Source organism: Solanum verrucosum, unplaced genomic scaffold, assembly GCF_900185275.1.
Source record: "Solanum verrucosum unplaced genomic scaffold, falcon-dt-bn FXZP01000072.1, whole genome shotgun sequence".
In the NCBI taxonomy this organism is placed as follows: domain Eukaryota; kingdom Viridiplantae; phylum Streptophyta; class Magnoliopsida; order Solanales; family Solanaceae; genus Solanum; species Solanum verrucosum.
The window spans coordinates 658,677-680,389 of NW_026020208.1; the positions used below are offsets into that span (position 1 = coordinate 658,677).

The 21,713-nt window shown below is 36.8% G+C and overlaps 1 protein-coding gene across 1 annotated transcript; it reads left to right on the top strand.

Moving 5' to 3' along the window:
* Window positions 1–122: 122 nt before the first annotated feature.
* LOC125830191 (ran-binding protein M homolog) lies at window positions 123–21,318 on the top strand. Its single transcript, XM_049509388.1, has 10 exons — window positions 123–702; window positions 5,578–5,724; window positions 5,868–5,954; window positions 10,654–10,699; window positions 11,159–11,235; window positions 15,055–15,217; window positions 17,032–17,100; window positions 18,728–18,787; window positions 19,270–19,356; window positions 20,784–21,318. The coding sequence occupies exons 1-10, from the start codon at window positions 269–271 to the stop codon at window positions 21,057–21,059; spliced, it is 1,446 nt and encodes a 481-aa protein (XP_049365345.1). The 5' UTR covers window positions 123–268; the 3' UTR covers window positions 21,060–21,318.
* The last annotated feature ends 395 nt before the right edge of the window (window positions 21,319–21,713 follow it).

The following is a 21,713-nucleotide window of genomic DNA, read 5'->3' on the forward strand; positions in this document are numbered from 1 at the left end:
GAAATAAGTCATCTCATGATTATTATAACAAATCACTATAATCCCAGAACAACTCATCTTACAATTATTATCGAGATTAATTACCCATTCATTATCCCTAATACCAAACGAGCCCTTAATCCTATCTTCTCTCTCACTAAACGCTACTCTTTTCCCTTCCCTTTCATTCAAGAACCAGAAAAACCTCTCAATCGATCTCAATTACTCCAAATTCCTCTTCCATATCTTCAATTTATCCATTTTAGGAGCTGGGTTTTTCACTATTTTGATGGATTCATCCTTAACTCTCTCGCTTTCTCATACCAATTCCGACACCCATGACCTAATCGGTACCTATTTCTTAGAACAATGGAGACTGAAATCCAAAGCCGCTGTTAGAAAATCAGAATCAGTAATGGGTGTTTCAGAAAATCAATTTTTGATGGAAATTGATTCAGAAGAGTGTGAAGAAGAGTTGCCAACGGAGTTGGATACTTTGAATAGTTCTGGTGGGTTTTCGATTGTTGGATCAGATAAACTTTCTGTGCGTTACCCAAATGTGAATCTTCATGGACATGATGTTGGAGTTGTTCAAGCTAATCGTGCTGCACCTTGTAAAAGACTTGTTTATTATTTTGAGATGTTTGTGGAAAATGCTGGTACTAAAGGTCAAGTTGCTATTGGGTTTACTACTCCTGCGTTCAAATTGCGTCGACAACCTGGGTATTCTACTTTCTTTTGACTTCAATTATAGCTTCTTGTTACCTTTAATTTCAATTCTAATTGCAAAGCTTGATTCTTGAACTCAAGTGTGATGGGATAGGTAGAGGGGGTGTTGTTTTTGTTCTTATACTCGAATTTGATTGTAAGATTGACTGAAAATATAGCTCCTTTATGAAAGTGAAAGAATTTAATCCATCTTCTGATTTTAACTTTATTAGTTTTTCTTATCTTTTAGTATCAATCCCAATTACAAGAACTTGATTCTTGTCCTGAAGTGTGATGGGATAGATTAGGGGTGGGGATGAAAATCTACGGGATCAGTCGATGGCAGTCTCTCTATTTTAAACCAAACTTAACACTGATTTCCGGCTGGTACTAAGGCCAAATAAGGATTGGCTTCAAATTGCGACAAATTGGGAATTCTACTTTCTTGGGCTTTAATTTTGATTGTAATTATAGCTCCTTTTATTTTATCATCTTTTATTTTAAAGGTATAGTCTTTCTTACCTTATTTCAATGTTAAATCGCAAAGCTTGTTCTTGTGCTCAAGTGTGACGGGATAGATAGACAGAGGTGAACCCAGAATTTGAAGACGGCGGGGGCACTATTAAAGTCGAATGTGAGTTAGTGAAGCAACGACACTTCATCGAAAAATATTGTCAAACAAGTATAAAATCGAGTGTATATATAAATATAAATTAAAAAAATCTAACATAATTCACTCTATGATTTGATGCTATTGACCCTTAGTGTACACTCTGAGATTGCTAGTTCGAATCTCGCTTGAGGTTTTTTATTAGGCCTTTTTTGGAAAAAAATTAAAATTGACAAAAAGAAAATGCAACAAGCAGAATCAAACTCGTGACCAGCGAGTTGCTAAGATGCCAACGACCAGGTGTTTGACCACTACACCAATTCAACTTATATGTCTTAGGGTGCACATTCAGTTATATATTCCTTATTTCAGAATATACGTGTATATGCACAAAAAGTTTTCCGAAGTGAACGGGTGCACATGCACCCACACCCTCAAGGGTGGGTCCGCCTCTGTGGATAGAGGGGGTAATATAGACTGAATAGCTCCTTTATGAAAATGAAAGAATTACTTGTTTTAACTTCTTAATCTTTCTTACCTTTTAATTTCAATTATAATCACAATAGCTTGATTCTTGTGTGATGGAATAGATAGAGGGTGAGAAAATCTACAGGATCAGTCAAGTGGCAATCTCTCTATTCTTAACCAAATTTAACACTGATTTCCAGCTTTCTTGGAGATTTAGATAAATTTATTAATGGACATCAAGGGGGTAAACAATCTCATAATAAAGGTTGTGTGAGAGAAGACGTGCACTTTTCTGCTAGTGAAGTAGATCAAACTTCAGCTCCTTTTGGCTCTTGATGTGTTTAGGGAAGTTGGACAACAGCTCTGGTTGATTGGTGAAACTTCTAACATATAGAGCAGCTTTTGAGTTACTAGTGAATTGCTATAATTTTAGAATTACTGTTGTCCATTGACAAGATAGGGATAGCCTAGTTGTAAGGACTGTTCACCTGCAAAACAAGATTTAGTGTTCGAGTCACCAGTGTAGCAAAAGTGGGAAACAACCTGTGCTGTACTTGTTGATACGTAGTTTGGGGGGTTGGATTTTACCATCTAAACAACAACTATGCCAGAGTCTCAAACAAGTTGGGGCCAACGACATGGAGTTTCACCCTCAGAGTCCATGTTGCTCCATTGAGGCTCATCTTTGTCCAATATTAAATAAAATAAAATTTGACAAAATGAAAAATAAGTTTCTTTATAATTCTCTACATTTTCTGTTGGCTGACAAGACTAAAATACTTCTTTTATCCAACAAACTTAAAGCAAAAAAAGAAGTAAAAAACGATGTAACAAAGATGTTTTGACATTTTCAACCGAAGCTGACTTATGTAACTCTCCTCTTTCTCAAGTTCTTACTTACCAGAATCGTTCCTCTTGTTGCCACCCAAGCGAAGAAACAAATATTTTTAAACTCTAGGCATCTGGAGAACAAGTGTAGTAGATTCACCCTCCCCCTCACAAACAATTAATGATAGTACGACTTAAAAGAAAATGATCCACCTTTCCTCGACCCCACCTCCACAAACCTGGCTGTTATGTGATAAATTTTGTTTATAAAGCATTTTCAACACACTCCAGGATGTGGTTACCTCCTAGTTGTTCAAACTTCTCCTAAACTTCATTCCCCAGAGAGCTCTTGCTTGTGATCCCTGGATCTGCTGTACTGTTATCTTTTGCTTGTCACAGAAGCTATTTTTTTTGTTCCAGACCCTACATGTAATGTAAAAGTCTTCCTACTCCTTCATGATATTCTTCTGTCAGTACAGTTGAATGTGGTGTGGTTAGTACATACTTCTCTGTACACAGTTTCATACTTTCTTGTTATTAGTTGCTCAATAAAGTGTGCTTCTCAGATCAGAATATCTACAGCTATTTCCCCAACAACGCTTTGTTGAACGCTTTAGGGTCTTTCACACAATGTCCTCCCTACTTTTAGGGGAAGTGGCAATCTCTCGGTGACTCAGTGATGTTTCCTCATCCTGTCTCCTGCCTCCCATGGAAAGTTCCTCTTTAATATCTCCAATTTTTCAATCACACTAGTCGATTCCTGCAAAAGTGACAGTATGTGTAGATGCTCGACAGTGATTGAACCTTATTATTATTCATGACCCAACAATCCAACATTTAGAAAGGTTGGTTCTTCTCTTTCCTTTAGAGCAAAAGTTCCTATGAAGCCTATTCGACTTACTCTGTTCGATTCAAAAGACGAAAAGCTTCCCCAGCTAGTTGTATACTTGTATGTGGTAGGGTGCAGTGGTCTACTCCCCAGTATGGGTGATGATGACATGTTGGGTTTATTGACAAGATTATTGATGTGGTACTACTAATTTGGCAGTGCACTAGCGTGAACACTGACGTTCTTCATGATGCAACCCCAATCAACTTTTACATCATGGGTTTAATGTACTAAAATGGAAACAGACTTCAGCGGTGCATGAGGGCATTTGTGTAACTGTGTTCTGGCTTTGGTTTCAACAACCATGCTTTTTTTTTTTGAAACGGGTAACTTGTATTCCTCAGCATTAAGGGCTATGCTGGCCACCTCCAAAAAGTATTAACAAAGAAGAGAGAAAAAAAGAAGAAAAAAGAAACAGAAATACTTACTAAGAACCTACGAAATCAACTAATTGGATTTCCTCTTCTATATTTTGTTCTTTACCCCAAAAACCTAAGGAAGTAATTACTTTCCATTTAATCTTCTGTATTGAGCATTCTTTTCCTTTAAAAATCCTCTGATTCCTTTCCTTCCAAATATTCCACCAGATACAAGCAGGTACTGTCCTCCACCACTTCTTTTGACTCTTGCTGCCCCCCCTTCTGATCCAACAACTCAATAAATCTGCTGTGTGTTCTGGCATACACCAGTTTATGCTAGCTAAATTGAAGAATAAAGCCCATACTTGTGTTGTTACTTTGCAATGCAAAAATAAGTGTTTGTTGGTTTCCAGTGCCTCTTTGCATAGTAAGCATCTAGAGGCTATGTTGATGCCCCTTTCTGTAATGCTTCATGCGTCAAACAGGCTCTCCTAGCTACCAGCCAGACAAAACACTTCACTTTAGTGGGAGCCACACTCTTCCAAACAACACTCCATGGCCCTGTTTTCCTTCCTCTAGTTACTGATAGACCCCATTTGTACAATCTGTTGACAGAGAATTTTCCATCTGGGTGTTGTCTCCATAATAGACTGTCTGTTTCCAAATTAGTGCCTGGAAAGCCTTCAATCATATTCAGTAGTTCAATTACCCCTTCTATCTCCCAGTCATTTAACAACCTTCTAAATACCAAATTCCACCCTTCTTGAGACCACATCTCACTGATTTTGCTAACCGGATGCATACTGATTGAATAAAGTCCAGGAAACAAACTTTGAAGAGATCCTTGACCAATCCAGTCTTCTTTTGGGACAATTTTAAGTGTCGTGAGATTTGACCACAAGAAAGGGCACAATTATGACGCAACGAGCACAAAATAATTCTGGACCAGAAAAAACTATTTCCAGGATGACCTGACGCTAAGACTTTTATCTCTTTCGCTTTCACACTATATGAAATGAGTAGGAAGGCTATCCAGTCAGAAAGAGAGATGGAGAATTGTCCCCAACATGTATTTGGTGGACCCTATGGAAAGAAAGGAACTAAAGATGCTTTGAAGACAAAGGAAACTCTATGCAGAATTTAATGATAAAGTGTTTTGTGCTTTACTATTTTTGGTGTAAACAAGAATGTCTAGAAAATATGAAATCTATCTTTGATGTCCTAGATTACATATAGGAAGTTTTTTTTTCTTCTATTGTACCCTTTTGATCTGGGAACCCCCACAGCTTGTGCAAGTATCCTTGATGCATATACTGTTAACCATTGTCAAAAAAAAAAAGAGAATGAGAGAAAGAAGAGATTAAACCCTTACTACATTGATGATAAAGTACATAGAGAACTCTTTCTATTAGTGTTTAAAGTTCAAACTATATGAAATAAGGGAAGTTTCTTAGTTATTGCACAACAATAAAAGACACTCCACTATATATTACGTGAGTTCTTTGCCAAATTAGACGGAGTGGGAAAGATAAGAGCTATTTCACGTAGTTAACTAGACATGTATAATGAATCTTAGCACATACCAATAGTCTAACATGGTACCATTTGTCTTTTCTCCAATTCATTAGTTGTTTGTTTATGCGACATAGACTGAAAGGATTGCATTGGAGGAGTGACATTTTGTCGTTCAATACTTTTCATTCGGAATTTATTTTTGATCTTTCTATGTTTGTCAGCTGGGAATCAAACAGTTACGGATATCATGGTGATGATGGACTGCTTTACCGTGGACAAGGAAAGGGAGAGGCATTTGGCCCAGCTTATTCAACAGGTGATACTGTTGGTGGCGGCATCAATTATGCTTCTCAAGAACTCTTTTTCACGTAAGAATTTATCTATTTTTTACCTCTTTTACAAAGGTGCTTGTGTTACATTGCTAGATGATTTTTGTTGAGTTTATTAAAAATAGTACTGTTTGCAGTACAATATCTGGACTCAAGAATTTGTGCTATTTCTTTTAATGCAGGAAAAATGGAACTGTTGTAGGAACAGTTTTCAAGGATGTAAAAGGGCCATTATTTCCTACCGTTGCAGTTCACAGCCAACATGAAGTGTATGTATATGTATCCTTATCGTCTATACCTTGTACTCCTTATTTTCCTTACTATTCATCTAATATAAATTACGGGTGGCAAAATTCATCTTTACAGGCTTTGTGTTCTCAAAGTACTTGCTATACTGACATTTTGGGGGGGGGGGGGGTATGCCTCCGGTTTGCCTTCATCTGAAAGATTGATAAGATAACTTGGAATGCCATTCATTTTATGTATCTGAATATCGTTCCTTGTTAAAAAATATGCTGACTCATGCTGCAATTTTGGTCTGCACAACCTTGCATTATCTTTCTTATTATCAGTGTAGTCCTTTATCCCCATTCCAATCCTCCTTTTCTTTTTTGATCAGTCCCAATCCTCTTTATTTCTTCATGAAATATATCAAAGACTCTATCCCTGAGTTTTTATTCCTTTGATGCTACCTTTTCTTGTTAAATTAAGCCAAATTGGGGTTGGACTTGCTGTACTTCAAAGAATTAGCTTCTTAAGTCATTTTTCTTTTAGTTTCCCCAGCTGTGTGCTCTTCCAACGATAGGTAGAGCAAGGAGTGTATATCATTATTGACACATGCATGTCCTTGAATATAGAGAATGTGGATGCATAACTGTGAGCCTTCTGAATTTCGCCCAGTTACTTCTCTGTTTATATTGGTCAAGTTTCACATATTCTGTGAAATGCTTAAACAGTGTTGGAGCTTATTCATGGAGTTAATTAAAGAAACATATGTTTTTACATTTAACCACCTGAAAAAAGAAAACATGAGTTTCACTAGTAATTCTATGAGGGCTTGGTTTATGTACACATCCATTTTAAGATATCGTCCGTTCCACTTGGCTAATCTTAAAACTAAGGCATGCAATCTGCTAATTTTCCATCATCTTGCAGAAGCATTAGAATTTTTTTTCTTTTAAGCTAGTGATGTAAGAGCCTTTTTTTTTCCAATTTGATTTGTCTTTCATCTTTTAGAAGAAATAACAGTAACTTTTCCTGGTAGCTTCTTCTTTCATTGGGCACTATTTAAGTTTAGGATAGGGGCTTAGGAGTTTTCTTGGTTGATAATGGCTCAAAAATGATAGATGAGTTCTTCATAAGAAATTACACTAATTATTATAGAACTAAGCCGGAGTCAAAGTATGTAAAACAAATAATGATTGGCTCTACCCACGGTTATCTAACAAGTTATTGCAGCCGTTGATATTAGTAGGTATTTCGTCTCATTACACAAAAAGAAACTAGTATTCAATATTTTTTTGCTTTCATTCCATACTATCCACAATTTTTTTTTTGAGAAAAGTAACTGTTAGTCTATATTTATCCACAGGTATACTACCTCAAAAGTGTAGTTCCCTTCCAAAAGTGTTATAATTACATAGGATCCTAATACTACCAAGTTACAACCAGTCTGTAGTTGTGTTGATTGCTTCTGAGTTATCTAAGACTACTAGTTTACACCAAAAATAATTCAGAGCTAAACAATTAAATTTAAATCATTTTATGCTGCTCTGCTTTCCTTCAAAACATCTCTTGTTCCTCTCTAGCCATATTGTCCACCATATACAAGATGGGTCAATCTTCCATCTCTTCTCCTTTCTTCCTGCATTTCCATCCCTATTCCAGCACTTCAAAACCTCTTTGATCCTTCCTGATTTCACCCATCTGATCTCTCTCATGTTGGTGAACATTTGCCACAGCTGGTTTGTTCACTTGCAGTCTTGCAGTGTAAGAAGAGACGGTTGACTGTCTCTCCTTGCTCTTCACACAAAAAGCACCTGGAACATAGGTGAAAACCTCTTTTGTTCAAGTTCTCATGTGTCAAAACTGCCTCCTTAGCTAGCAACCAAGTAAAACATTACTTTATAGGGTACTTTAGTTTAAAATATCATCTTCCAAGGCCATTCTACTTCCTCAATGCCAGCTGTATTGAGATCTTCATAGGCTGAGTTAACAGCGAAACACCCTTTGCTCCACACTTTCCATATCATCTCCCCCAGACAGGTTACTAGATTGTGCTAGGGTGACATGAAACTCAGCTATTCTACACATCTCCTAATCATTTAAGTTTCTCCTGAAGTGTAAATTCCACCCCTCATCATTCCATAATTCTGCTACAGTTGTATTTGACATAGGTTCCAGAGGTCAGGAAACCTTTGGCTTAGTGAAACCTGGCCACACCATCTGTCCTTCCAGAAAGCCACCTTTCTGCCATTTCCCGCCTTGCAGCATGATCTTTCTAGCACCAGATCCCATAAATCACTGATGGATCTCCATACACTAGATCTGTATGGAGAGGAAACCTCTGTCGTTATCCAGTTACCTCTCATTCCATATTTTGCAGAAATCACTTCCTTCCACAATGAGTTCTCAGCAGATGCAAACTTCCATAGCCACTTCATCATTAGGCTTTGGTTCTGAAACTTCATGTTTTTGATGCCCCCACCCCCAATCTTCTTGCTTATGTTCATTTCTTCCTATTTGACAAGATGATACTTCCTCTTATCTTCATTTCCTAGCCAAAAGAAGGCTCTTCTATCACACCAGCTGGTGCTGGGAAAACAAACATCATGTAACGTAGGGCATCCAGCACACTGTTGATCATAGTCAATCTCCCCCCCTAAATAAGTATTGGCTTTTCCAATTTGCTAATTTTCTCTCACACTTCTCTATCACTCCACTCCAAATGCTCATTGACTTACTTTTTGCACCTAAAGGCATGCCCAAGTAGATGGTGGGTAGCTCCCCTACTTGTCCCCCAATGTAATGGCCAGATCTTCAATTTGTACCACTACATTAATGGGTAGATATAGCTTTTCCCCCAATTTATATGACGGCCTGCAACAACTTAAAAAATTATGAAAATGGCTAAACTCAGAAATCGTTCCCTCACTGCTTCACAAAAACTAAGGTGTCATCTGTAGATGAGTGATTTCTAAGTTGTTTCCTGCCCTGTTGTGCAAGCCTCTGATACAATCCTTGGCCTTTGCTGTGTTGATTAGGTTACCCATCCCCTCCATTACTAGAATGAACAAGAAAGGTGAGAGTGGACCCCCCTGCCTCAAACCCCTTTGAGAAGGGAAAAAACCAGTGGGACTTCAAGTAATAAGAACTTAAAATTTGACTGTACTGATACAATATTTGATCCACCTTATCCATTTAGACCCAAAAACCCATCTTCTGTCTAGTTTACACTTTACATAGTATGCCTGGCTGTTTGCTCTTCACTCTTGATCCACCAGTTCATTTGCTATCACCAGTGCATCCATAATCTGTCTCCCCTTAATAAAAGCCATCTGTTGTCAACAAGTTTGTGAATGACTTTTTTCAATCTTTATGCCAAAAGTTTTGAGATGATCTTGTACACTCCCCCAACTAGAGGGTCTGAAATCATTCAGTTCAATTACCCCCATTTTTTAGGAATAAGTGCGACAAAGGTGGCATTAATGCTCTTCTCAAAACATCCTCTAGCATGGAAGTTTTGGACAACGGCTACCAACTAATGTCTGATTATGTCCCAACAATGACTGAAGAAAGCCATTGTATAGCCATCTGGTCTAGGGGCTTTGTCCCCTGCACATGCTTTGATACTCTCTAGACTCTAGTATTTTCTCAGCTTCAAAAGATGCCTCCAAGAAGCTGCTATCTATTACATCAATTCTGGGGCAACCTCTCATGTCTAACAGTAGTCTCCACTCTCCTGATTGTGTATATAACCTCTCATAGAATTCAACAATTTCTTTCTTAATTTCTTCAGGTTCGGTAATCTCAACTCCATTGACTTTCAATTTATCAATGGTGTTGACTCTTCTATGTTGGTTTGCTGTTCTATGGAAAATACTTGTGTTTCTATCTCCCTACTTAAGCCACAAGGCTCTGGATCTCTGTCTCCAATCTATCTCTTCATGCTTGGCCATGTCCTCAAACTTCATAGTCAATGCCAACGTAGAAGCTATTTACCCTTCCACAGGAGATCTCTGTTCTTGTATCTCTTCCAGATCATCCAGTTGATTCAACGCATTGGCTTTTGCATTTTCAGATTTCCTCGAGTGGTTTTGCTCCATTCTTTCAGCTTTCCCTTTGGGGCCTTTAACTTTGCCATTAGAACATAATCAGGCCTGCCAGTGCAATTAAAAGACTCTCACCAATCCCTGACCTTAGCATTGAACCCCTCTGTATGAAGGCACCAGTTTTCAAACTTGAAATATGAGTTTGATTGCCCAATCTCCACACTGTAACAATAGAGGTGAGTGATCTGACACTACTCTACTGAGAACAGACTATCCACAAATTCATACCATCTAATTCTCACAACAGCCAAATCATGCTTTACAATAAAGCATCAAGAAAGAATGTCCACGAGTTCTTGAATTTGTGGAGTTTACCTTGCTATTCGAACTCTGGTAACCGTTAAAGGTCCTCTGTATTTTATTCGTTTGGTGTAAATAGGAAATTTCCTGTTGCAGAGATAGTTGCTTAGTGTGTGTATTTGACTACTTGTGCATAACTTCCTTTGCTATACACATATAATAGTGAAATATGATTTGTCAAAAAGAAAAAAAACTGTAGTTCTATAAATAGTTCTAGGTTGATTAGCAATAGCTGCTGATCCATGGCTAGTGTACACTAACTCTGACTTAGTAGTATGGATCATCAAATCTAGCATGTCTGACTTCTTGCAGTTATTTGTTGATTTTACTATCACAGGGTCACTGTCAACTTTGGGAAGCATCCATTTGTTTTTGATCTTAAGGTAAAGATCTTTCTTTTTTTATTTAGTTGAATAGTTCTCCTTTGCTTTGCCATGTAATTGGGCTTTTTACCTTCTCTGGGTGGGGCTGTTGTTGGTCTCCTCTCCTATTAATTATGCTTGTGATGCTGCATTGCTGCGTGCTTCCATTTTGAAGTCAATCTCAAACAGACAGTAGAGGCTGATTGTTACTACTATGTATCAGTCCTTAAATATGACAAATGCATGTTTGTACGCTCATCTTTCTGCCTTGGGTAGGTTATGGTCTGTGACAACTTCTCTTGATTGTCCGTTCATTGCTGCTGATTCATAAGATATGTCTATCAATTGTTAGTTGAAATACAGTTGCTGGTCTGTGTTACAGGAAACAAATTGAAAGCACTATTACAGAAATCAGGGGATAAAAGCATGTAAGCATAATTTAAGTATTAATCCACTGTGGTTTTTGCTTTCTTTGTTTAGGCATATGAAGCGCAGGAAAGGGCAAAGCAGCATTCAACTATTGAAAAATTGTCTATACCTCAGAATGCCAGTTATGGGTAAGTACTCCATCCGTCTGATTGCTACAACTATAATTTTTAAATAAAGAGAAGGGGTCCTATTAGTAAATATAATATTTTGCTGAATTTTAGAACTTAATAAGAATAAAGCAGAGTGTTAGAATACTTTCTATCTAGTATAATATTCAGCAAGTAATAAACAGTGAAGAGAAAGAGGTTTTGATCCAAGGGAAGTGGATAACATTTTAGCATGGATTGACAAAGTGGCCTAGGGTGTACTTAATGGTCAATGAAGTGGGGGAGAACCATGAAGTCTTAGAATCATGTCTTGGTGGAGTAAATAACCACGAAGTGAGATTTTCCAGCTGTCTAAGCCTTGGTGGTCACTGGTCAAAGATGCCCGGTACTTGCATTTGATGGAATGTAGCATGTACCAGGTGGAATAGTCGAGGTGTGCTCAAGTTGGACCGAAAAAAAGGTAGGACAATGAATGAAGCTCATTGAAGTTACTATATCTATTTTCTTCCAGACAAAAGGGGTGCATGATTTTTGTATTGTCTCAATTTAGGTTTGAAGATAAGGGTAGATAACGAAGTCTTAAAACACATTGAAGAAAAAGTAGAATGCTGATCATATGCGCTATAAACATATTATGCTGAGTCTATAGATGCATATAGAACATCTGTACTTTGCAACAGTGTCTTTACTGTATCAGATATCCAGTTATTGTCCTCATAGGGTTTTGGTAAGATATGAGGCTGAATGAGTTTAAGACGTGGCCTCCTGTAGGTTCAGACTTCAAGTAAATATACCCAACAATCCAAAGGTGATTACCCTTTTTTAAAATTATTGTAAAATTCTCTAATAAACTATATAAAAGGTAATAATAATGCTCCAGAGAAACATACCTTTAAAAAAAGAAGAAAAAATGCTCAAAAGACATTGTTCATTATTGTTAGAGCATTTATCTGGAGCAGGTATTAGTTATGTTGTGAGGCATGAGATTTAGAGAAGGAATGTATCAGTTCATATTCAAAATTGTATTAGGTCAGGATTGTCATTTTTGAGAGAAAAGTTAAGCCTCCATGGTTCAACAGATCATTTAGATTAACCACATGGTTTGACCAATACATTTTTGGGAATTTTTGAAGATGGGACTTGCTAGAATTGTAATAGGTATATATAATCCTACTTAGAATAGGAATAGGAATGGTAATAGGAATAGGAATAGTATATAGTGTCCTACTTCGAAAAGGATTGTATTGTAGTGTCCTAGTTGGAAAAGGAGCCTATTGTAATGTCTATAAATAGGGTCTCTCACTAATAATGTTAGAGACAACAATTCAGTAATATTCTTTTCATAAATTTCTCACATGGTATCAGAGCCTCTACGATCTTGGTAAACAATCAAAGAGCTTTCGCTGCCGGCGGGCGGCTATTACCTATATATGCCGTCCGTCTGGCCAATGACTATGTTAGTAAAAGTTGTAGTACCGTGCCATCTTTTCGGTGACTACGTTTTCATATTTAATTTGTGTAGCACCGTGCCATCTTTCCAGTGACTACTTTTTCATAATTAATTTGTGTAGCACCGTGCCATCATTCCGGTGACTACTTTTTCATATCTGATTTGTGTAACACCATGCCATCATTCGGGTGACTACTTTTTCATATCCTATATGTGTAGCACCGTGCCATCCTACTGGTGACTACTTTTTTTATATCTGATTGGCGTAGCACCGTGCATCTCTTCAGACTACTTTTCATATTTAATTTGCGTAGTAGCGTGGAATTTTTCGAACTACTTTCTCATAGCTAAGTTGCATAGCATCGTGTGTCTTTTCGGCGACTCCTTGATTTGATTTGCATAGTTCCATTCGTCTTTTCGGTGACTCCTCAAATCTGATTTGCATAGGGTTGTGCCATCATTCGACCCTACCATATAAATTCTCTTTTCAGTAGGGTTCTGCCATCATTCCGACCCTAGCCATATTATTTCTCTTTTTCAATAGGGTTGTGCCATCAATTCGACCTTCCCTATATAATTTCTATTTTTCTAGTTGGGTCGTGCCATCATTCCGACCCTACACATAATTTTATTTCTTAGATTGTGACCACTTTGAACCAACAAATCTAATACTCCAGTGTATGAGCATGTTTCGACCAATTTTTCGGTGACTTTCTTGTTTAGTATCGACTCATCTATTGATTCCAACATGATCCATATACTTTATACTAGATTTTGAGCACTTTCCGGCGACCGATGCATTGTGAAGAAGTCTACTTGGAGCAACCACCTAATTTTGTTGTTCAGGGGAGTTTAGTAGCCTTGTATGTCGATTACGTAAGTCAAACAACCTTACACTGTACTTTTATTGCTCTGTGTTTTATTGACATTATGCATTAAATTCAGTATTTCATGAGAAACCAAGCACATTGAGATTGACTGACATTATGCATCGAATTCTGTATTTCATGAGAAGACTAAACACATTGAGATTGACTGTCAATTTTGTGAAGTCAAGTGATCAACTTGCAGATATCTCACCAAGCTCCTCATCGGTCCTCTTATTTATTACATTTGTAACAATCTAGATACATATGATTAGTATGCACTAGCTTGAGGGGGAGTGTTGGAATTGTAATAGGTATATATAATCCTACTTAGAATAGGAATAGGAATGGTAATAGGAATAGGAATAGTATATAGTGTCCTACTTAGAAAAAGATTGTATTGTGGTGTTCTAGTTGGAAAGGAGTCTATTGTAATGTCTATAAATAAGGTCTCTGTAATAATGTTAGAGACAACAATTCAATAATATTCTTTTCATATATTTCTCACAGGACTATATATTTAAATGTGCTTAATCGGGCATCACAAATAATTTTCGATAATTGAAACACCAAAGTCATAATTTCTTTTGATAGTCAAAATCAAAGATAATGAAAGAAATAGTGCTAGACTGGTAGTACATCTTTGGTGAGCTACATTAGAGTCTTCCAGATATCGGGTGAGTGTGCCTTTTAATATTCACGGGTGAGTGTGCCATACAAGGTGAATTATTTCACATGGCTTTTGGCAAAGGAGGAAGTCTTGACACATGAAAACTTGAACAAGAGGAAACACAACGTTTGCTCTAGATGTTATTTATGCGAAGAACAGGTGGAGACAGTCAACCATCTCTTTTTACACTGCAAATGGACAGATCAATTATGGCAGATGTTCATTCACAAGAGGACGATCAAGTGGACAAAACCAGGGAGAATCACAGAAGTTCTAAAATGCTGGAATAGTGATGGAAATGCAGGAAAAAAGGAGGAGAGATGGAGGATTGTCCCAGCATGCATTTGGTGGACAATTTGGAATGAAAGGAATCAAAGATGTTTTGAAGGAAAGAACAACAATATTCAGAAGATAAAGATAAATTGCCTAGGTCTTTATTACTTTTGGTGTAAGCAAGTAGTAATAGGAAATTCTGAAGATGTTTCTAATGTTATTGACTGGCTGTAACTAAAAGATCTTAGGGCTGTTGTAAGTATAAATTTTTGGAGGGGAACTACACTTTGATGTAGTATACCTGTGGATATATAGAAGTAAATGTTACCTTTCTCAAAAAATAATAATTCACGATGTGGATTCCCAGGAGGGTGATCTATTAAGTAGATTTGAGTTATTTTTACCTTACTGGAAATCTTAATTCTGACCTGAAAGAAATGGAGCGGTGAAGTGTTCAGACTATGTTGAATTAGCAGAGTAATTAAAACACTTATGTTACAAATGTTAGTTTTTTTCTACACATTGCATGCCTCTACTGTTGGAAATGCATTTCTATTTCTTAACGTGTTTTCATTTAACAGAATTGTTCGCGCATATTTACAACATTATGGATATGAAGATACACTGAAAACGTTTGATGTTGAAAGTAGAAGTACTCTTCCACCCATCTCTTTTGTTCAAGAAAATGGCTTTGCAGAGGACATCAGTGTGTATTCATTAAATCAGAGAAAGGTTCTTCGTCAGGTATGAAATGTGGAAGCATCTTTTTTCTACCATGATAAATAATGTTAATGGGTGATACCATGATGTACACATTAGTCACTTGGTTTTAGTTGCTGTCGGTGCCTGCACAACCACTTTCTTTTCCCTTTTTTCAGTGGCTGGATTGAGAGAATTTGATCGATCTTTCACCTCTTTTATTTCCCCCTCTACTGTTTCTTACCCCTTGTAAAAGAAACCACGAAAAATATATAATGGAAAGAGGGGGGAAGAAAGACAAATTGGGTGGGATTAGTTATTATTTGGGGCGGGTAGAAAATTAAACAGGTAAATAAGAGTGCTCTTTGTATAGTGTGAGAGAAGCTCTGTTGGCTGGTGAAAAGATGTTCTATGTTGTGTATATCTTATCCCTTCTCTTGTGCTTTTATTAAACATGAAGGACTGGATATTGTTCAACTCTCCTCTTGCTTTCCCTTTTGTCACATGGTTCCTAAGAAAAAAACTATTCTAGAAAGGATGCAAATTTTCCCTCTTTTCTGCTGCTTTCTTGCTATTAACTGATTTCAATATTTGATGGAAGTGGAAATAACTAACTGAACAGTTTGTCAAGACAAAGAAAGTCATCTGGTGAAAGAATATACAGGTGCTTGTTCTGAATGGAAGTGGATAAGAGAAGAATTATATAAGCTTTGAGCAAGGTGATGAGCTATGAATTAGAAAAGATGGAGACAATATTAGGTGATATCAGTGTCTAATTTTTCAGTCGTGAGTTCAGTCTGGAATTTTGATATTCAATGAATTTTTGGTTACTCGTCACTTAGTAGTGCTATTGAGGATGATTCCCTGCAAATAGCTTCCTTTCTCTCTTTTAAGTGATCCAAATGTGAAATCTTTTGATCTATGCCCTTTTGTCCACTTCAAATATCTTGATGGAACATTAGTTTAACTTTTGGAGGATATTTCAGATGGTCTTTCCTTCAATCCCTTGTAAGAAAAAATCTATAAGGTTGAAGAAAATATATATATAAAAAAGATATATACGTATCAGTAATGGAAGCTTTCGTACACATTAGAGTTTTAAGACTATTGACAAGTGAAGGAATATCTTTACTCAGCCTTTTGGCTGAGATCAAGGGTAGTGTTTGTTCAGAGCCTGTTTGGATTGGCTTAAAAGTTGGTCAAGCCTACCTCTAAGTTATTTTTAGCTCTTGAAAGTGTTTGACAAGGTTATAAATAACTTAAAATAAGTTTAAGATGATTTGAAAAAAGTTAAAAACCAAAAGTAGGTCTCCCCCTACATTTTATTTTGTGACTTAGAAGTCATATATGTTTGACTTAAAGGCTAATTTTTTTAAGCCAATCCAAATGGGCTCTCAGTTTAAAGATTTTTACCAAGTGAAGGAATATCTTAGTGGAAGAAACCCTACACATCTGACCATAAGATTGAGTGTTTGAATTATCCGGGAGTAAAGCAGGGGTTTACCATATTAAAAGATTGGAGGTATTTTCTCTTTGACAAAGCAAAGTTAACACATAAATGTAGTCTCTGGTAAGATATAGTATCCAAAACTTCCATTCTGCTGGACGGGTTAGTTGACGAACAACCAGTAACTTTTACCTTCCTTTATTGTTCTCTTCTTGCTAAATACTAGTTTTGGTTGGTTTCAGATCTGCACAAAACAATGTAATTAACTCTCCTCCCCGAGTGCAGTCCAAAAAAAGTTCATTATAGCATTTCCATCTGTTGACTTTTTAACCCCTTCAACCTGCTATATGTAAATTGTCATTTTGCTGACGTAGAAATGATACTTATAGGAATGTCTTTGTTGTTTAAACAGCTAATTCGGAGCGGTCAAATTGGTGATGCCTTTGGTAAACTAAGAGAGTTGTATCCACAGATAGTCCAGGTAATTTTCTGTTGACTGATATTGTCAAACATCATATAACTCCTATTGCAACTTCATTCACCTCCCTTGACCTTCTTGCACAAGATGCTGTTGAAGTTCCATACTTGATGTGTATTGATGTATAATTTTGCATCCTTAAGTATCTATACACAATTCATGCTCTTTGTTTTCTACTTTCTACTTTAGTTCTATTTTTCTCAAATCTTACCTTCTTTTGTTTTGAGAAAAAAATCTTACCTTCTTTTGTTTCTTGACATTACTTTAATAGATATATATGTTTGGCAGTCAACTTATTCCTATCTAATGTTGTGTATATACATAAGATGTACATGTGGGATATGGAATTTCCCTTTTTTGTTTGTTTGTTTTGTTTATTACTCCAGATTGTTTCTTCAATATCACAAGAAAAATTAGGACACTTGCAAAAATTATTAATTAAGGAATTCTCCAGAAATGTAAATATATAGTACCTATTATCTCTGTTGTGCTGAACTATTTAGAGGAACATTCACAAGAATTTCTTTATGCTTAAGAAAAGGAAGAAAAAGAACTACTACATTACCGAAGCTTGGGGAATCTTAGTAGCTTAGTTGGTTGGCTACCTGAACTCCCACCTTGTTGGTGAGGGTTCGATTCCCCACATTGTAATCCTCTCCCCCATTTCCCCTTCCTCACCCCCAAATAAAATTCCTTACCGAAGCTTGTCTTAATTTAACTACTTTCAAAATAAAGTTACTTAAAAAATTGTATAAATTATCAATCAAGCTACTTTCGAAATATAGTTACTTAAATAATTGCATATATTATCAATCAAGCTATTTGAATGTGTGGATCACATGGTACTTGTATCAGTAAGCTATATGAGTTTTAAGTTAAAAACACATCACTTTAACACCTAAAACTGGAATGTATAAATAAATTATGTGATATATCACAATTTTCTTATGAACAATTATTCCTTATAAGAGAGGATGCTGTAGAAATTTTCTAAGATGTTCTTGCTTTCATCATTTTGTTATTTTCTTCTTTGTATTTATCTATCGGAAACAACCTCTCTACCTTCACGAGGTCGGGGTAAGGTGCATACACACCACCCTCCCCATACCCCACTTGTGGGATTACACTAATAGTTTGAAAATCTATAGTTTGAATTACACTACAATAGTTTGAAAATCAATTATAGAGCGTCAAAACTTAGAATTGTTGTTGTTGTTGCTAGTTATTAGCAATTCGATCAAGTGCTAAACGTTTTAAACTTCAATACACCTCTATCAAATCTTCTCAAATAAACAGCTTCATTTTAATACCAAAGAATAACTCAAATTAGAGAAATTTGAAGTTGCTGTCATTAAAGCTTATTACGTATTGTTTCCTGATGTTTTTCCTCTTCTTTCTTCCATAGCCTTCAATGAAAGTAGTTTAAAGTTGAAGGGAAATCTTTTGCAGATATATATGGCACTCTAATTCTATGGTTGACATTTAGCTTTTCAATAAGTCTCAGTTTGCTCGCTAGTTAGCTTGAGTCACGATGAACTAGTATTCCATTCTTCTGTCCACTATGTGACAAAAAACTTGTTCTATTCTGACTCACTTTTCTTTTCCTGATAAGTTGCTCTATGCTTTTTAGGATGGCACATCAGCTATATGCTTTCTGCTTCACTGTCAAAATTTTATTGAGCTAGTACGGGTAAGTTGTTTTTGCACATGGTTCTGCTGCTTCATTTTTCTCTCTCTGTATAGAACCTGTAGCCACAGGACAAATGACTGCAGCAACCCCTAAGCAAATGGTTTAATTTTTCCGACTTCTTGGTGAAAATTCAAATCTTTTTTTTTTAGTTTGAAATCATATTGAGAAGAATGTAGGTTCATGCTAGAGATCAGGCAGGAAACAAAAGTTCAAGTAGAGAGTAAAACGGTGGTGGGTGCATGAAAAAGAAAGAAAGCTCATAAGTATGTGGCAAAAAAAGGCAATGAGGCCACAAAGAAATGAACATTCTGGTGCTTCCTTTGACATTGTTTAGATGCATCCTCGAATTATCTTATTCCTCCACTTTTCTGGGATTGTATAAGAATGTCAGTTGTTGGCTAATCTTCTGTTCATTAGTGCTCTATGGTGCCGTGTAGTCATATAAATAGGATAGAATCTGAAGTCTTATGTGCTATCTGTAGGTTGGAAAGCTTGAAGAAGCTGTGTTATATGGCAGGACTGAATTTGAAAAATTCTATAAGTTGGGAGACTATGATGACTTGGTCAAGGTACTGCAGGAAATTCTGTTAACCTTTTATGGCTGCGTTTACTGATTAGCGTTGTATTAATAGGAGCATCCTCACTAACATGTGTTGGACATTGTGAAAAAGGGTATACAATGTTTTCCCATTTGCATAAATCTGTTCATTGTAGTACTGAGCTAATGGATTCTGTTATCTTATCCTCATAGAATTTGTATATTACATCATGGAGATTTCAGAAGTACACTTCTAATTTCAAACTATGTAGAGCAGTAAAATTTTCGTCAAAAACATCTTTAGGTTTTCTCCTTCCATATGATCCAGCACACAAGCAGGGACTGTTATCAGCAGTTTCCTCAGTCCTTTCCTATACCTCTATCCAACCAGCAGCAAAAGAGTTCATTCACAGTCATCACCATTACCCAGCTCACCTCAAATATATTCAGAAAAGGAACCCTTCGGGGTGGCCCAGTGGTTTGGGCTTGGGACTTCCATGTTGGAGGTCTCAAGTTCGAAACCCCTTGCTAGCGAAAGCAAGAAGTTTGCTTCTGGGTCGAGATCGTCGCACCAGGCTTGCCTAGTGCGGGTTACCTCTCCTATGTGGTTTGCGAGCTATTGCATAGGAGCTGGGGTTTTACCCTGTGCGCACCCAAAGGGTAGTGGCTGCGGGTTTCCCTTGTCATCCAAAAAAAAATAAAAAAAATTCAGAAAAGATTTCAAAATTTCCTTTGTTAGGTTCTGTATGATTATTCTAGAATATCATAGATATAATATATAACTTAATTTCAGATGGCATACCCCAAATAGTTTGTTGGTTGGGAACCAATCTCTCAACCAAGTATACCTGCCAGCACTTGAATTCCAGTCATCTCATTTACTGAAAATGATAGGTTCTTCTTCCACTTTACATGTTGTCTAGACACACCTTCAAAAACAGTTAAGATTAAGCTTTAGGTGCCTTAATTGCTCCAACTTAGTATCACATAACACCAAAGAAGCATCCACATAAAGTAAATTTCATAGTTCCATACTACCACTATTATTTGAACTATTTGAACCTCCTTACCCATCCTCGTTGATTGACAAGCTTTATCATCCCGTTGAGCCCTTCCATTCCATAACAATAAGGAAATAAAAAGGTGACGAAGGATCTCCTTCTCCAAGTCTCCTTTGAGAGGGAAAGAAGCTATCATGTTTCCTACGTTTATTGCGGATTATATAACTACTAGTACGTGTCCTACCAATATTCCAACAAAGTCTTCTTTGCCTTGCTTTGTACTGTCCAGCACCGTCTTCTTTTCACGATCCAGAAGCTCAATAGTTACTCTTACCATAAAATGTGTTAATTTTGCAATGCAGGGAATGTTTAAGCTAGACATATTACATCTTTGCATCTAATGTTATCTTGAGTAAATATTTGTTCTTACTGTTTCTCTTTGTCTATATCATCATAGGACTGTGCTGCTCTACTGGCATATGAACAACCACAGAAATCCTCTGTTGGGTATCTTCTAGGAGATTCACAGCGAGAAATTGTGGCTGATGCTGTCAATGCAATGGTATTGTCAACGAATCCTAGCGTGAAAGATTCAAGAGAGTGCTTACATTCACGTCTTGACAGGCTACTCAGGCAGTTAAGTGCTTGCTTCTTGGCGAAGAGAACGTTTAATGGGGATCAGGGTGAAGGTTTCCATCTTCATAGAATACTTAATAGTGGTAGGAAAGGCTGAGAGGTAGTCTTGGTTTGCATTCGCATCACTCCCAACCCATGTATATGCTTCACTCATCCAATGTCTTTCATGTCACGATCCAAGAGGAAATGCCTCTCGGTGACCAGCACACGTGCTGTGTAGAGTTGTTATGTACTTTCTTGATTTGTAGTAGTCATTCATTTTCTTGATTACGGGGTTGTCTTCTTTTCATACCCCCTACGACAGTAAACCTTATATAGTTCGTGCACATTGAATGGTCAGATTCTATACTTGGGGGTATAATGCTATCCGAGGTTCAATCGGATAGCTTTTGTACAGATTCATTTTTCAAGTTCAGTAGATTGTTGTTTTTGTGTATGCTGGTCCTTCTTGTTACACAACTCTTTGGAAATCATTATTGTTTGTTGAAAGAAAACAGATTGGTAGCATTGTTTCTTTGCTTAGAAACCCCTAAAAGGGGCTTTAAGTTTTTAAGACTGGAGGAATTTTAAGAACCCAAACAGTAAGAAAAAAAAGAAAAGGTAAATTGTGCTTAAAATCATTTGTATATAGTTTTTAGATAATTCTTTTGGGAGGTGAGGTGGGTGTGTACTGTGTAGGGTGGCGGTGAAGATGAATGTGTTTAAGGGTGCGAAGGACACAATTAATGCGAAATGCTACTTGTGAAACAAA

Excerpts from the sequence above, each read along its gene's own strand:
- LOC125830191 (XM_049509388.1), top strand. The coding sequence starts at position 269 with ATGGATTCATCCTTAACTCTCTCGCTTTCTCATACCAATTCCGACACC. Across the intron at positions 703-5,577 it reads AAATTGCGTCGACAACCTGG|CTGGGAATCAAACAGTTACG; the intron begins GTATTCTACTTT and ends TATGTTTGTCAG. Across the intron at positions 11,236-15,054 it reads CCTCAGAATGCCAGTTATGG|AATTGTTCGCGCATATTTAC; the intron begins GTAAGTACTCCA and ends TTCATTTAACAG.